A 14,128-nucleotide genomic window follows, 5' to 3' on the forward strand; every position below is an offset into this window, starting at 1 on the left:
AAATAAGGAATGATGAATGTAAGAGAACTACTTGTTAAAGATTAATAAAGCGGCAATTCAAAAAAACGGGAAATGAATTACTGTAGTTTTGGGCAAGTCAAATTACGTCAAGAAAACAGTTTAATTGACAGTAAAGGGCATGTCCTACTTCTTGGAGACCAAGCGCACTCTGGCCTGAAGAGTTTCGCTCAGTGTAGCTCAGCTGTGGCTTCCCATCCCCCCCACCCCCAACGCCGTCTTTCTCCCACGAATTGTCCTTTTGCGTTGCTCTCTGGCGCCCCAAGCGGTTCCACACTACTCTACGCGGATTAAAACGAAAACAAATAATCGAGCGTGTATTGGTCGGCCGGAATGAGACTGAGTCCAATGACATTCCAGAGGGCGGGCCTCGAGCACGGAGCCCCGCCCCTTGGTGCAGTTTTTTTTCCGCTCCCAGTCTTTCACATGTATATATCAGCAGGAGTGACCCAGAAACAGACGTACACTGAAGTCGGGAGTCAATGTGCAGGTTGTGCGGGATTTTGGAAGGTTCAGAGGTTCTAATGCAAATCGCAGCAAGCCGTTGAGTTAACGAGAAGCTAACAACCAGGAGGATACACGAGCAGCGGTAGGCTTCGAGCTTTATTGTTCTTAAGCGGGACACAAAGTAGCTTAAATAAAAACACCTGGGGGATTCCGTTTGGCAAGTGCGTGCGGCTCCTGCAAAACAAAGAGGCAAGGCAAAGCGGGGGAGGGGAGGCAAGGCAAAGCCTAGCATTGCAAGTTCTGGGGCTCCGTTGCTGTTTTGGAGTTTACAATTCAGAGCCGGAGAAGAACGCTGCGCCCCCCATCGTGAAAAAGCGTGCAGTCTCGGATTCGCTACACGGTTCCGGTTGCTGTTTGGACGGACTGCCTTGAGCACAGTGCAAAACCGAAAGGTTTCTTTGTCACACCGGCCTGGTTAATGCATACTCCGCCCGGTAAAGCCTGGCACACACCGGCGTTAGCAAAACTGGGTCAGAACCAGGAGTGGCTGTCCGCGGACCGGCCATTGATGAGTCTGAGAAATCGTCAGCTGAGCTTCCGAGGCCTACATGTTCGTAAGAAATGGTGTAGATCCGGGGTGTGGGAGCTTTTGATTTTGCCCGACTCCCAGACGGCATTGTTGGCCTATAGGTAAATAGCATCAACTTGGAGCCGCCGAGTACCCTGCAAAGCTAAGGCTGGTGTGCAGCGTCTCCGGTGTGCCAAGCAGGCAGTTGGGAAATCCTGGACTGGACTTGCTGCCCACTTGGCCGGGGAGGGGGGGGGTCACAGAGAATCCCGCCTCTTTGTTGTTTTTCTGTAATTTCACTAAATCGCCGTTTTAGTTGATTGGTGGTTTCCGCCGGGCGTCTTCCTGGAAGAGGCGAGTATGAGAGATCAGTAGAGATTAGACTGCGCACTTTTAAAGGGCCAGACCGGAGGGTCAAGTGACCGAATGAGTGCTCCACTTTCAGTTGGGTTTGGTTTTCCAAGAAGAGTAATTCCAAAAGGGGGGGAAAAGTGTGTATTCAGTAATGTGGACCCTCAAAATCGGAAAGTAGTGCTCTTCAAGGGACCCTCGGGTCAGTGAAGCCGCATCCCTCGGCTGCCCCCCTTCATTTTGAGGGTCCAGTCAAGGAGAGACTTGTTGGTTCTTTACACTTTGTGTGTGTGTTGCCAGTTCCTAACCGTGTGGCCTGCCATCCTGAGGGAATATGCTTAATGCAAACAAATGTACTACTGATCAGCATTTGTGTTTTTATTTACATCGGAACGTCGCTATATAAAGTACCAGTTGGTCATTTTGGCTTTGTGGCCAAAATACCAGCAGGTTGAACTTTGAGTCCTAGGATTTAATTTTGTCCCTCTTCTCCTCCTGACCTTGAATGAGCTAAAAATTTAAAAAATCGGTGACAAAGTGCAGCACAACTAGTGTAGGAGGAGTTAGTATTAGTAAGACACTATATATATATATATATATATATATATATATATATATATATATATATATATATATATATATATATATATATATATATATATATATATAAAAAAAGTGTTTGGTGGTTTAGACTTTGTGACCTAATGGCTAACATGTTTTACTGTGGATTATCCATTGAGGCCCACCCCTTATCTCCACTTTTTAAGGGGACAAATGCAACAATGCTCTGTAACTTCTGAAACACCCAGGAGGGGTGTTCACAGTGGAAAGGCGCCACATAAAATGCCAGTTGCTGAATTAGCCTATGCCAGCTTGTTGACTTTTGCATGTTTGACCTCAAGTGAGCTCCGACTGTGATGTCCATGACAAAGAGCCCCCCCCCCAGCTTTATCAGGAGGTGTTTTTGCATTGGAAGGTTACATTATTTAGTTCAAGGTTGGTCTTTGGTAGTGTGACCTAATGTTGTACTTTGCTAGTCCCTGCCAGACCTTGATTGTGCTCCATTTGTTAAATTGGTGACAAAGAGTCGCTGGAGCTTGTAAAGCACAGTAGGGTGGTGGTCACAGTTTTAAAGGCACTCTACGTAATAAAGGTTGGTCAATTTAGGCAGTGTGAAGTAATGGCCAGCATGCTTTGTAACTGTACAGGTGGTGTTTACGTTGCAGAGGTGAGATCTATAACTATTGTGCTAAACTTTGTACTTGTAATGCATCATGGGACATTGTCACACTGGAGAGGCATTATATAAAATAGATCGTGGTCATTGAGATTGCTTGTTTGACCTAATGTCCAGCATTATCCTGTTTTGAGTCACTATTAGTCTGCCCATCACAAGTGTGGCACAGCTTTGGGATGGTGGCTGAGTGCTTGTTATTATGAAAGGCACTATAGGCCACAGTGTTTAGACTTGGTACTCGTGCGATTTTAAAACTGGGTATTTTGTTCTGTTAAAGTGTTTTAACTTCCAGTGTGTTTATTTATTTGGCACACTTGATGGTGGCCTGTGTCCCGTCCAGGGTTTGTTCTTGCTAGATGACTGCTGGACATCCGATTCTTGGCGGGCCTCTCATAAGCAGTCCATGGGACGTGAGTTTTGTGGTCTACTCCTGACCCCAGCCTGCCTGTACATTTGCTTGTGGGTCAGCATTTTTCAACACGGTGGTCCGTGCTGCTTTGTTAAAGTGAATTCATTGTGTGTCCACTTGATTTTATGTCTCTTGTGAGATGTTACTGGCATCAAACCCACCACTTTCTCTCGGAAGCCAAGGCTGGGACTGTTGTGAGGGGCTGCATTTATGTGTGTTTGTGCCACTGATGGTGACTTTGCACAATTGCCACTCGCTGGCTTGTCTTTGTTAATCTGTTTGCAGTGGCAGAGGCTCATCTGGTTAATATTTTGGTGGTGCCTGCCACTGTCCTGTCCTGGGCAAAAGTGCCAAGGGCACTATATAATAATAAGGTTGGGTGGGTTGTAGATTAGACTTGATGCTTTAGCACTTCAGTGATAATCTGAATTATTTATTTATTTTTTCCGTCTTCCAAAACAGCAGAAGACCATGGCTGACCACTTAATGATGCCAGTGAACCATGGGTCTGGAGGTGGTGGTCTGCACGGATATCGTATGGGAATGAACCCTGGCATGCAGGGACCCCCACAGCATCACCCACAGCAGGTTGGCCTCAGGGGGGTCCCTACTGGTCAAATGATGCACTATAATGGGAGCCCTACTGGTGCAATGGAGTCTGTTATGCGGCAACGGCCCAGCATGGTCAACGGAGGGCAGATGGGACATCCCCACCATCAAATGGCTAGCAGTCTCATGTACAACGGGCAGAATCATCACATGCAGCAGCAGCAGCATCAGCAGCATCAGCAGCAGCAGGCACACCACGTCTCGCACCCGCAGCAGTTCATTGGAGGAGGTGGTGGCGGACTCACTTCACAGCAGCTCATGGCTAGCATGCATTTGCAGAAACTCAACAACCAGTACCAAGGACACCCTGTCATGTCTATGAATGGGAACATGGCTTCAGGTCCCCCTTACAGAATGCCACCAAGTCAGCTGGCGGTGGGCATGCAGCACATGTGCCCTCCAGCTCTGACACTCAACATGATGGACTCTGATCTGGTAGATGAGGACGTCTTGACATCTCTCGTCTTGGAACTGGGCCTGGATCGCATCCAAGAGCTTCCGGAACTGTTTTTAGGTCAAAATGAGTTTGATTTCATCCCAGACTTTGTCAGTAAACAGCAGCCGAGTACAGTGAGCTGTTGAGGGCCGAAAATGTGGGTGGGTGGGTGGGCGGGGTTTCCTGGATGAGAGCCCCAGGAATGATGAGCCTGACCGGACAATCTGTTTTGCTGTTTTTAATTTATGATACTAGTAATTAGAATAAAATGATTTGCACTGGATAGCCACTTCAGGAGTCTTGGCGCTTCCGGGATACAATTTCATGTTACTCTTTTGGTCAGAGGTTGCACTCTTCTTTGTCTTGGTGGCTGAACAATTTTGTTTCCCTCAGGCTTCACATTAAGACAATGGCTAATGGCTCTGCTGGAAGGACGACTTCAGTAAGAGCCTACTGTGTTTGCGTGTGCGCGTTTTTTTTTTTTGTAATTTTTATTTATACATTTTATTGTACAACAGTAAGCACATTATGTGCTCGACTGGAGAAGAATGGTAGACTTGTGTCTTCATCTCATTCGACACAAAAAGAAAAGCAAAGCATCGTACTGTTGGTGCACAAGTAAGTGAAGAATGTGGACTATTTCTGTGAGAACTAGTGGAGTGTGTACACCGGTGACCGCTGAATTAACGTGGAGGTGCAACCCCCCCAGTTTAGCCGGTTTGCTTCACGTTTAAAAGATGCCTGTACAATTCCATGTTTGTCCACAAGGGGATGCACTTGACACCATAACTGGATCCATTTACCTTGAACCTTCTCCCATTGCTCTGTTCTTGTGGACACTCTCCAGGGTTCTGCTCCAGTGTCTGTTTTTTTTTTTAATCCCCCCCCACAGTGTTCAGAGCCATGCTGAAGGCTGTTTTTTAATCCCCCACAGTGTTCAGAGCCATGCTGAAGGTGAACCTCTGCTTATGATATATGCAGTAACTTTTTAGGCGTGTAAGAGCAGACTTGCGCTGTACATATAACATTAAACATTTCTGAGATTCTCCACACCTTATTTTTGTAACAAGCTAGGCTGTGTCCAGCAGTGGTGTATTACTGTTAATGATCGTTATTTATTGTTTAATGACATATTTATTGGGCTGGTGGCTTATTTAGCCATCCTGTCGGTCAATATGGTGACTCTTGAGATATCCTTTTTCCAGGGTGTCATCCTTGCTTTGTGACCAATGGTGCAGAAGCCCTGCAGCTGAAATGAGAAGAGTCTCCTCTTGGACACAGATGAAGAGTAACTGGGAGTTTGGTTGAGCCTGTGGGGCTTTAACTAATTTAAACCTTTCAGGTTGTCAAGTCAGAATTTCTCCTACTAGGACGGAACAGTGAAATGATCTTCATCCACTCCCCTTCCTCCTGCAGCTCTTCTGAATTATTGAATGGGCTTCGTCGCTTTATCAGATGCATCGAGCTGAAAGCTGATCTTGGGCATCATTGTCCACTGCCTGCCATGCCGGGTGCCACTCTGACTTGGCAAAAAGCAAGGGGTCTCCTGAGCGGATTCATCTTTGGGGAATAATTGTAGAAATGGTTTGGTCATTCTTTCTGTTTAAGAAGAGGGGGGGGAAAAAAAAAAAAGTTTGCCTTGTTGATTTGGACGGTACAGTGCTGGGGCCGAAAAGGGGTTGCTGTTTAAAGGCTGGTCCTGTCTTATTTATAAATAGGTCCTAACTTTATATTTTTTTAAAAGCCAAAAAAAATTCTCTTAAGGTCCTGTACCTCATTTTTTTTTGTATATTATCTGATGCAATAAAATGTGACTTAATTTTTTTTTTGAGGCGTCACTCTGCTTGTTGGGTTTGGGATGTGTGTTGGGTCGGCCGGATTATTTCTTGATGTGTCTGTATCCTTGTTTTTGCTTCGGGGGGGTGGTGGTGGTCCTGTGTACAGAGGCTCAACTCAGTAAGTACACTTGCACCCCAGTTTAAACAGATTGTAGTAGTTTTATCATTGTTGATCAATGACAAGACTAAAATGTTGAACAGTTTTCAAACTTTGACAAAAATAAAAAAAACTATCAAACAGGTTTTTTTTGGACCTGCCTCTACCTGTTCTTTATATTGTAGCATTTTTCTTAAGAGATGGTGGGCAATATCAGAATGGGTAGCCTCTAGCATTGAGGCTGAGACTCCTGCTTTCTTATTCTGTATGATCAATCAGGTTGTAAAGTGCAGTGAGTTTATCTTGATTGAACCCACTTTGTTCATCACTGATGGCTGCCAGGAGCCAAAGCTTGTGGGAGCAGGATGGGGTGCCAGCTTGTCATGGTGCTTACCAAGCCAAGTTGCTCTTTAACCCCAACCTGCATCTCTTGAGACGTGGAAAGGAAGGAAAAACCTCAGTTTGAAAAACAAGCAAACTCCATGTACAGGCTTACCAGGCTGGGTGGTGTCATGCTGCCCACCTTCTATGTGGGGGTCTGTGTGGAAATAAGCTGCCTCACAGCCCAATTGTCCCATGTTAGACCTTCACTGCTGCTTTTTACATACAACTGGCATGTTCTCTGGATATGTGAAATGTCTTCCCAATTCCCTAAGGTGTGGGCGTCTTGGGTGACGAGCCTGTGATAGAGTGGCATCCCGTCCTAGGATTTGGTGCCCGTCTTCTGTGCAGTGCTGCCAGAATCCGGGAAGATGGAATTAGCATATAGAGGTACTGTGCACAGGGGTTCAAGTAACTGACCTATGGTTGTCTGAACTGCTGTAGTCACCAGCCCACCACACCATGCCAATTTTATGCATGCCTTCAGGAAGGAAGTGGTGGACCTGCTCAAGATCTGTGCTCAACTCTTGCTACTACAGTGCTCACCAAAACTTTAGAACTTTGGCAGTACTAGGGTGAAAGCATGAACTGATGCCACCATAAAAATTAGGATCTATCCATCTGTCCATTTTCAAAAGCATTTGTCTAATTACAGTGTAGCTGAGGGTCACTGTTGACCTGTGGCCAACCTGAAGGCCTATGTTGGTGCCATTCAGGCAAGAATGGAGTTTAAGGGGTGACTCTAAACCAGAGGAGTCAGAATCTGGCATCCTGTCCAGGGTTGGATAGTCTCTCCACTGCCCTGTGACATGGCACTACACTGGATGGGCAAATTTTACATCCAAGTGTAAGCTAAAATCCACAGATTTGCAGATGGCAGTTTTGCTTAGGGTCGCTTTATCAAGCTCAAGTGTCCCTCAGATTCTTAGTCTTCACTACAGTGTCTATGGGGTGGACAAGTAGCACCACTTATTGTCTTTTAACAGAGTACTGTGTGCCACTAACCAATGATGGTCTGGTCCAGTATCATCCCAGTACACACACCACAGAGAAACACACAACAGGAAGCACTTCTTTACTCGGATGTGAAGACAAGGAAAAGACTAACCAGCATGGAGTCAGTGTGATGGGCTTGTAAGGATTACCTGGATGGGACATTGGGACCAATAAGCAAACTGATTCACTAAATGCAAGTTTTTAGAAGGGAAACAACTAGTCTTCCTGCTAAGACACATTTCTAATTGATGGGCATAGACAGCATACAGATTTGGATGGAGAAGTGGCAAAGTTTAATGCAAATATGTAATGTAATGACAATTGAAAGTCACAAAGGTGGACAGTGTCAGCATGTATGGAAAATAAATAGAGCCGATGAGTATACGGTGTGGATTATACATTGGGAGGGTGAGGCAACGCCAGGTACTTGTGCTCTGGGAGAGTCACATACACCAGTGGAAATTAAATGGAAGTGTAGTTAGGACTGAAGCCTGGAAGTACTCGTATATACAAAGAGTTGTGTGAATTGGGGAAAAAGCTACTAAGACATGGAGCTGAAGCAGAAACCGGAGCCTTGACAAACCTTTAAGAAGAATCCAAATGAGATGTTGGGACAGCTTAGCTATTAGCTAAACAAAAAAGACTGATGGCCCAAATAGCCTCCTTACATTTGTCAGTTTTTTATGTTCTAATAGCAAAAGGGGAAGTCTAGAGATAGAATCTCCGTCATCCCCTAAGACCAGGGTGGTAGGAGCTTTATAGGATCTGTACATCTTAAGTGAACAGAGTGGTGTCTTGTGGCTTCAAACCCTGGCACAGTCACTGCCAGTAAGCAAGTTCTCTTCAGTGCTAAAGAAATACCTGTTGGGCAGACTGTTGTCTGTAAACTGGCTTTTCGTGGGTGAGCATGCTCAGCGTGTTGGTTCTTATTTCATGCCAAATGACAGATGTACAAGCTCTGGAAAAAGCAAGTTCTTCTGTGTTCAGTAAGCATGTTGAGGTTGACTAGCAGCTCGACAGGATGTCTGTGTCTCAGGCTCACTCTCACAGTAATTAACGGACATCCCATCCAGTTTCTACTTTGGATGCAATGCTGTCTTTGTTGGCTCAGGCTCCCTGTGACCCGGGAATGGCAAAGGTGGTTCAGAAAAAAAAATAAAACTGGTTCTCTGAATTTTTTTTTTCAATGCACTTCTGCTGCTAAACATTAATGTTAAAAAGCAATCAAACTGGAAAGGTTCTCCTTACTGCATATCATTTAAAGACGAAAAAGAAAAAAAAAATCCAGCAATCATTCAAAACAGAGACAGATGCTCATCTCTGAAGAACTCAAAAAATTAAATTTAAACCTTCAAAGGGAAACTTCAAAGAGAAGGAAAAAAAAATCTCCATGTACTTTTCAAAAGTTAAAATGAAACAGAAGAGCAGCAGCAGCATGAGAAAGTAACAGCTGCTGGGAGGAGTCAAATAAAACCAATGGGAATGGAGGAGCAAAATCCTGCAAAATGGTACTCTACTGCCACCTGCTGTGCACACAGCATAAAGTTCAGTCTACAAATGGCTGCCTGGACCGTAGTGTGCTGATCTGCAACTTTCCATCACACTGTTTGATGGATTCCTTTTCACTGGTTAGCAGCTGTACCTGCTTTACTGGTCCACTATGTCCATATTGTGCCACCATACCAAGCAGGTTACACCTACCACAACGTGACTGAGATCTTCTGTCTGCTGCAAATCTACCTCCTGGTCACCATTACAGACTTTATTTAACCTCTCAGGCTTGACGCACCGACTTTTTATCTTTTAACCTCTCAGATATTGGGGGATTCATCATTTCTTGTACTACTCACTTTAATTTATAACTTAATATGTGGTGGTGGTGCCTGCCATGAATTCTTCAATAATACAGCAGTTGTATGGTTGGTCTAGTATTTTTTGAAGTACTTAAATGCAGAAGCCACTTTTCCACACCCCTGGTCTAAGCTGTACAGAACACATAGGAAGGGAAGCACAAGAACAACAACATAACACAAGCCATCAAATGCTTTAGTGTTATAAAACACACCAGTGTTCGGTACAAGGCATAGAGAGGTCTGGAGCAAGTGTGCATATTCTCTCAGTATTTATTAGGATTTTCTTTAAAAGTCCGACTTGTTTTACATTAAGTGCCACCCAGATTTTATAACACAGACAGAGAGGCACAGACTGAGGTAAATATACGAGTATGAGAATGAGAAATAGTTTGTGGTAACGTATTGTCTGTTTCCTCAGAGTGATTCTGACATTCTAGTCTGTCTCTGCTGTAAGAAATACACTTCTCAAACAGCCCTTGGTCTAAAGAAGTTCAAGTTAATAGGTGCTCACAATTAATACTTTTTTTCTTTTCATACGGTGAGGTTTGTAGTATATCAAGTACATGTTTTTATCTATCTATCTACCTACCTGTTTTACAAACCAATTTGGACCAGTTTAGTGCAGCATGGACCAAACATTTTGGCACAAGTTAAGAACCAGCCCTGTAGGGGCAACCTGTTCACTGCAGGGCACACTGGTCCTATTTAGTCTCCTATCATCCTGCAATGGTTCATACTATATTTTCATCTTTGGAAAACAAATCTGTGATGTACAGTACATGTTCACCCCAAAGGACTTACTCATACAAGAAAGGATGGACATGTTTCTGACTAAGTAAAATGACAGTTTACTAGATCTGTTTTGGATGTTGTGCCCAATAAGATATGGGAGACAACTTCCCATCAGCACTCTGGAACAGAACAGCCAAGATCAGAGAAAGGGTGTATGCCTGAGGAAGCTGTGCTATTGATGAGGAGAAAAGAACTTTCACTTGTGTGGTATTGAGAAGACCTCAATATGTTTACACAGCATTAAAACAAAATTAAAGATAAACTGTTTTTTATTCTCTTTTTGAATAGTTATGTTATAAAAAGTGTTGGTTTGTAACAGAATAAAAAAAGAAAAGCTCCTCTGAGGTTTCAATTTCTGCACTTGACTTCACATCAGCTTGCTACATCGGGGCTGGGAGAGACTGAAGGGAACACCGCTGGCCCAAAATCTCACAGAGTTATTGTGCTAGGACCTTGCTCCACCTTCTCCTTGTCATAGAATCTCTTATTAGTGCATCAGTTTATAAAAAAAAAAGTATTAAACACTTCCTTAGAACTTGCCCTGTTTGAGTCTGTCTATATGGAAGGTGAGTTTGAGTGCAGGGCCTAACTTTAGGCCCATGTATTTCATCATCATGTCACTGCGCAGCAGGAGTAAAGCCTTCCCATCAATTTCCTGGAACAAAAAAGACAAAAAGCTGTAAAATGGAGAAAGTAATCTTTGGTGAAGAATATTATTATCATTATTATTGCAATATTATTAATACCCAAGCTTAACAATAGGTAAACCAGTTTAAAAACAATCATCCTGTACATTATACATATTCTTCAGTTTCTTGGATCTTCTTCATTGGTTATTTAAAGATTCTACAAATTGTGTTTTAAACAATGACTTTCACAACATATTCATTATTGTAAGACACTTTATAAAGCAAAAAAGGCTGGAATAAGGTCTCACAAAATGTTTCTGTATTACAGTTGAAACAGTGGTCAAAGTATAGAAGTAAAACCTTGATGCATGTACTTCAATGGATAAATCTTTGGTTTACATTTAAAAACAGAGAGGAGTCTAGAAAATGTGTACTAAACCATACAAATGGCATATATGGTTAAATGGGGTAAAAAAAAAAAAACTGTGCTCGGCAAATTTAGTAAAGAAGAACAGCAAATAACATTGAGAACCTCAGATTTGTCATCATCTGTTTTCTGTGCAGTTAGGTTGATTGCACTGTTGGTATGACAAAGCACCAACATTGGGATGTATGAAACAAACCAAATAATACCAACTTACAGTTGAGGAGAAGTGGAATAAAATTCCAAGGAAATATAAGAAAAAAATCATCTGCTGCTATTACTGAGTGTAAATCAAATGCAAACATTAGCCTGAAGATCATAATGTCACTTTTGTGCACACCAGATGTGTTCCCTGTCTTACTCTCCAGCTACTGTAACTCAGTTAGAGAACAGCCATTGCTTACATTATGTCCAAGTTAGGCTTGCTTAATATTTTCAAATCCTTGTACATATTTTACTGTTAAGATCCAATGTTTACAAACTGTGTACAGCTGAAGTCCTCAATTACAGTCCTAGAGGGCCACAATGGAAGCAGGTTTTCATTCCAACCAGTTTCCCAATTAGAAGCCTCAGTCCTTTCTTATAACCAAACTTGGTATTTAATCATATGGCTTGTTAGTACGGTCATTCTTTGAAGACAATTTTTTAACACATTACATATTTTCCTTTTCTAAGCACATTACCCACATGTTTTGTGGACAACAATGGATTTGCACTTCATTGCTCTTTCCTCTCTCATATTTCTAAACATTTTAACAACACAGGTACTTCATGATGCACATACTGTTTTAAATGTCAGCATGTTAGCCAGAGAGCGGGTGGTTCCTTAGTCATTTGCACCTCACTATTAATTGGTGGTTAGTTAAGAAAAAAAGAAGTAATTAAAATGTAAATGCAGCAGTTTAAAACTAAAATAATGAATTAAGGAATCATAACAAGTGAATTAACGGATAACTTTGGTGATTTCAAGTCAAAGTTATTTCTTCGCAAACATGGTATATATGCATTTACAGCACAAAACTGTGTTCTAAAGTGAAGTGTTTTCTATAAATTCTATAAAACACTTAAAGAGTTTTTATAATAGAACCTTATGGGGCCTGGATCACCTGGAACACAAAAGCCTACAAACTTACCAAATACATCAATTTTTCAAAGCCCAAAAAGTTGTCATGCATTGATCTGCAACTTGTGATTATACATACATTGTAAAATAGCTCATATATGTAATTTTCCAAAAAAAAAAAAACATATTATGAGATTCAGCCATTTAAAAGAAAGAACAGCAAACAGTCCTTCACTCAGTAAGGAAATAACTTCGACTTTAAAAAAAAGTCTAAACTTAAATCCAGAAAAGTATGTCACTTTAGCAGTATATACTTGGATTCTAATTAAAACACTGATGTGAAAAAATGCAGCCACGTTTTTTTTTAATTGTAAAAATTTGTATTAATGCTCACTTATTCTCTTCAAGTGACAGAACTTTCTCATTAAGAGATTATACTTTTTTCCTGTTTATTCCTTTTAAGAAACTGAAAAAAAACATATTCCAATCTAAAATATAAATACATAAAGAACACCTTTCACAGTTTATATATGAAGTTCATTGATAGTTATTTTTTATGACAAAGTCTTTGCCATAAAAATGTAAGATAGTAAAGATTAGAATCACAAATATGTGAATTCTTCATCCCCTATGAAGCAAAAATCCCTTCCTTACTTGCTTTGGTCAGCAAGTTGGATAACTGTTATATGATTACCATTTTCCTTCTAAATGATGCTATAACAATGACGAAATATTAAAATATAAAATAGCAAATGATAAGAATTTACAATACTTTTTCGAATCCCTAATATGGCTTATTTTTAACACAACTATTCCAGATAAAGAGTCTAAACATACATGTTTTCTGAAAAGCTCAGCATGTGGTCCAAGCTGGGGATCAGCATCTCGAACAAACTGCATAACATCATCAACCGACCAAAGATTTGGATCCCTGCTTAAGGAACGTGGGCTGTCTCGTGAAGTTAAGAACCGGTCTAAGGAAATATGACATATAGTGAGATATATAATTAATCAGTGGTTCCAATTTCTTACATGTAATCTTCAAAATAACATGAAACCGTATTTGAAGCCAAGCATGGAAGTATCATAAGAACCGTAGGGCGTGAGCTGATGTTAACTTACCCCCGGAGCTAAGGCGCTGCAATGAGTTTGGCAGACTGCTGCTTTGTGTAAGTGTTCTGAAGGATGGCGAACGGAAGTCTCTCCTGGACGGGCTAGCAGAGTTTATAGATGCAAGAGGTGACTCAAAGCTGTCGAGACGATGTTCAGTTGCTGCAGGGAGACCACTCTCTATTTGGAACGTTTCCGCTAATACAGAAGATAGAACTCAATGTAACCCATTAGTATGCCACTAATGTATCAAAACATTTCAAGACATGAATGCAAATGAAACAGCTGGAAAGGTTTCTCAATCTAATTCTAATCTTTGATTAGTATGAGCTCTTTCATAGACTTGCTTCATTTAAACCTGCTAATAAGGTTTTGTGAATTAGAAACTGAATATGTTTAAAACAACTGTAATAATCATGACTATATGTAAAGATAAACAACCAATATATTTCAAGCATTACTTTTTACATTTCTTCTGTTTATGATGGAATTGGGATTTCTATCTATCTGACTCTAAATTGATGAAAAAAAAATCTAAAAAACTGTCATTAATTTGAAACCTCATCTTAATCCAGTCTACACAAAATGCCAATAGAATAAACAAGCAAAAGTTACTAAAAAAAATGTGAGCTAATTAAATTTTTAGTTGGTGTACATTCACTATAAAAGTACACTTTATTCTTTTGAAAAATGTAATCAAAGAATAAAATTTTTAGTAAAAGGAGAACTTAATTTAAACCAGGAAAGCTTGTATGTGGTTACTAACATCAAAGAGTGTATGTTAAACAGAAGGCATTACTTTTCTAACAATGGATAAGAACTTTGCCTCTGAGTTCATATACATTTGTACATTTTCACGGAGGATTAACA

The 14,128-nt window shown here is 41.3% G+C and overlaps 2 protein-coding genes across 7 annotated transcripts in view; one reads left to right on the forward strand and one right to left on the reverse strand.

The window, feature by feature from the left end:
- Positions 1-435: 435 nt before the first annotated feature.
- On the forward strand, positions 436-4,999 carry cited4b (Cbp/p300-interacting transactivator, with Glu/Asp-rich carboxy-terminal domain, 4b). 2 transcript variants are annotated; one of them, XM_039740436.1, is made up of 2 exons: positions 436-607; positions 3,493-4,999. In XM_039740436.1, the coding sequence occupies exon 2, from the start codon at positions 3,502-3,504 to the stop codon at positions 4,219-4,221; it is 720 nt and encodes a 239-aa protein (XP_039596370.1). In that variant the 5' UTR covers positions 436-607; positions 3,493-3,501; the 3' UTR covers positions 4,222-4,999. The 2 variants fall into 2 exon arrangements, with proteins under 2 accessions (XP_039596370.1, XP_039596371.1); XM_039740437.1 differs by having other exon boundaries at positions 3,496-4,999.
- A 5,284-nt stretch (positions 5,000-10,283) lies between these two features.
- Positions 10,284-14,128, reverse strand: part of LOC120517920 (polycomb protein SCMH1-like) — a 67,020-nt gene continuing 63,175 nt past the window's right edge. For all 5 annotated transcript variants that reach the window (XM_039740432.1, XM_039740433.1, XM_039740431.1 and 2 more), the window contains 3 exons: positions 13,271-13,456; positions 12,986-13,122; positions 10,284-10,687 (listed from right to left, as the gene is read on the reverse strand). In XM_039740432.1, coding sequence (XP_039596366.1) covers positions 10,562-10,687; positions 12,986-13,122; positions 13,271-13,456 — 449 coding nt within the window. In that variant the 3' untranslated portion in view covers positions 10,284-10,561. The remainder of the gene's footprint in view (positions 10,688-12,985; positions 13,123-13,270; positions 13,457-14,128) is intronic.

The sequence above is a fragment of the Polypterus senegalus genome, chromosome 17 (assembly GCF_016835505.1).
Source record: "Polypterus senegalus isolate Bchr_013 chromosome 17, ASM1683550v1, whole genome shotgun sequence".
NCBI classification, from domain to species: Eukaryota; Metazoa; Chordata; class Cladistia; order Polypteriformes; family Polypteridae; genus Polypterus; species Polypterus senegalus.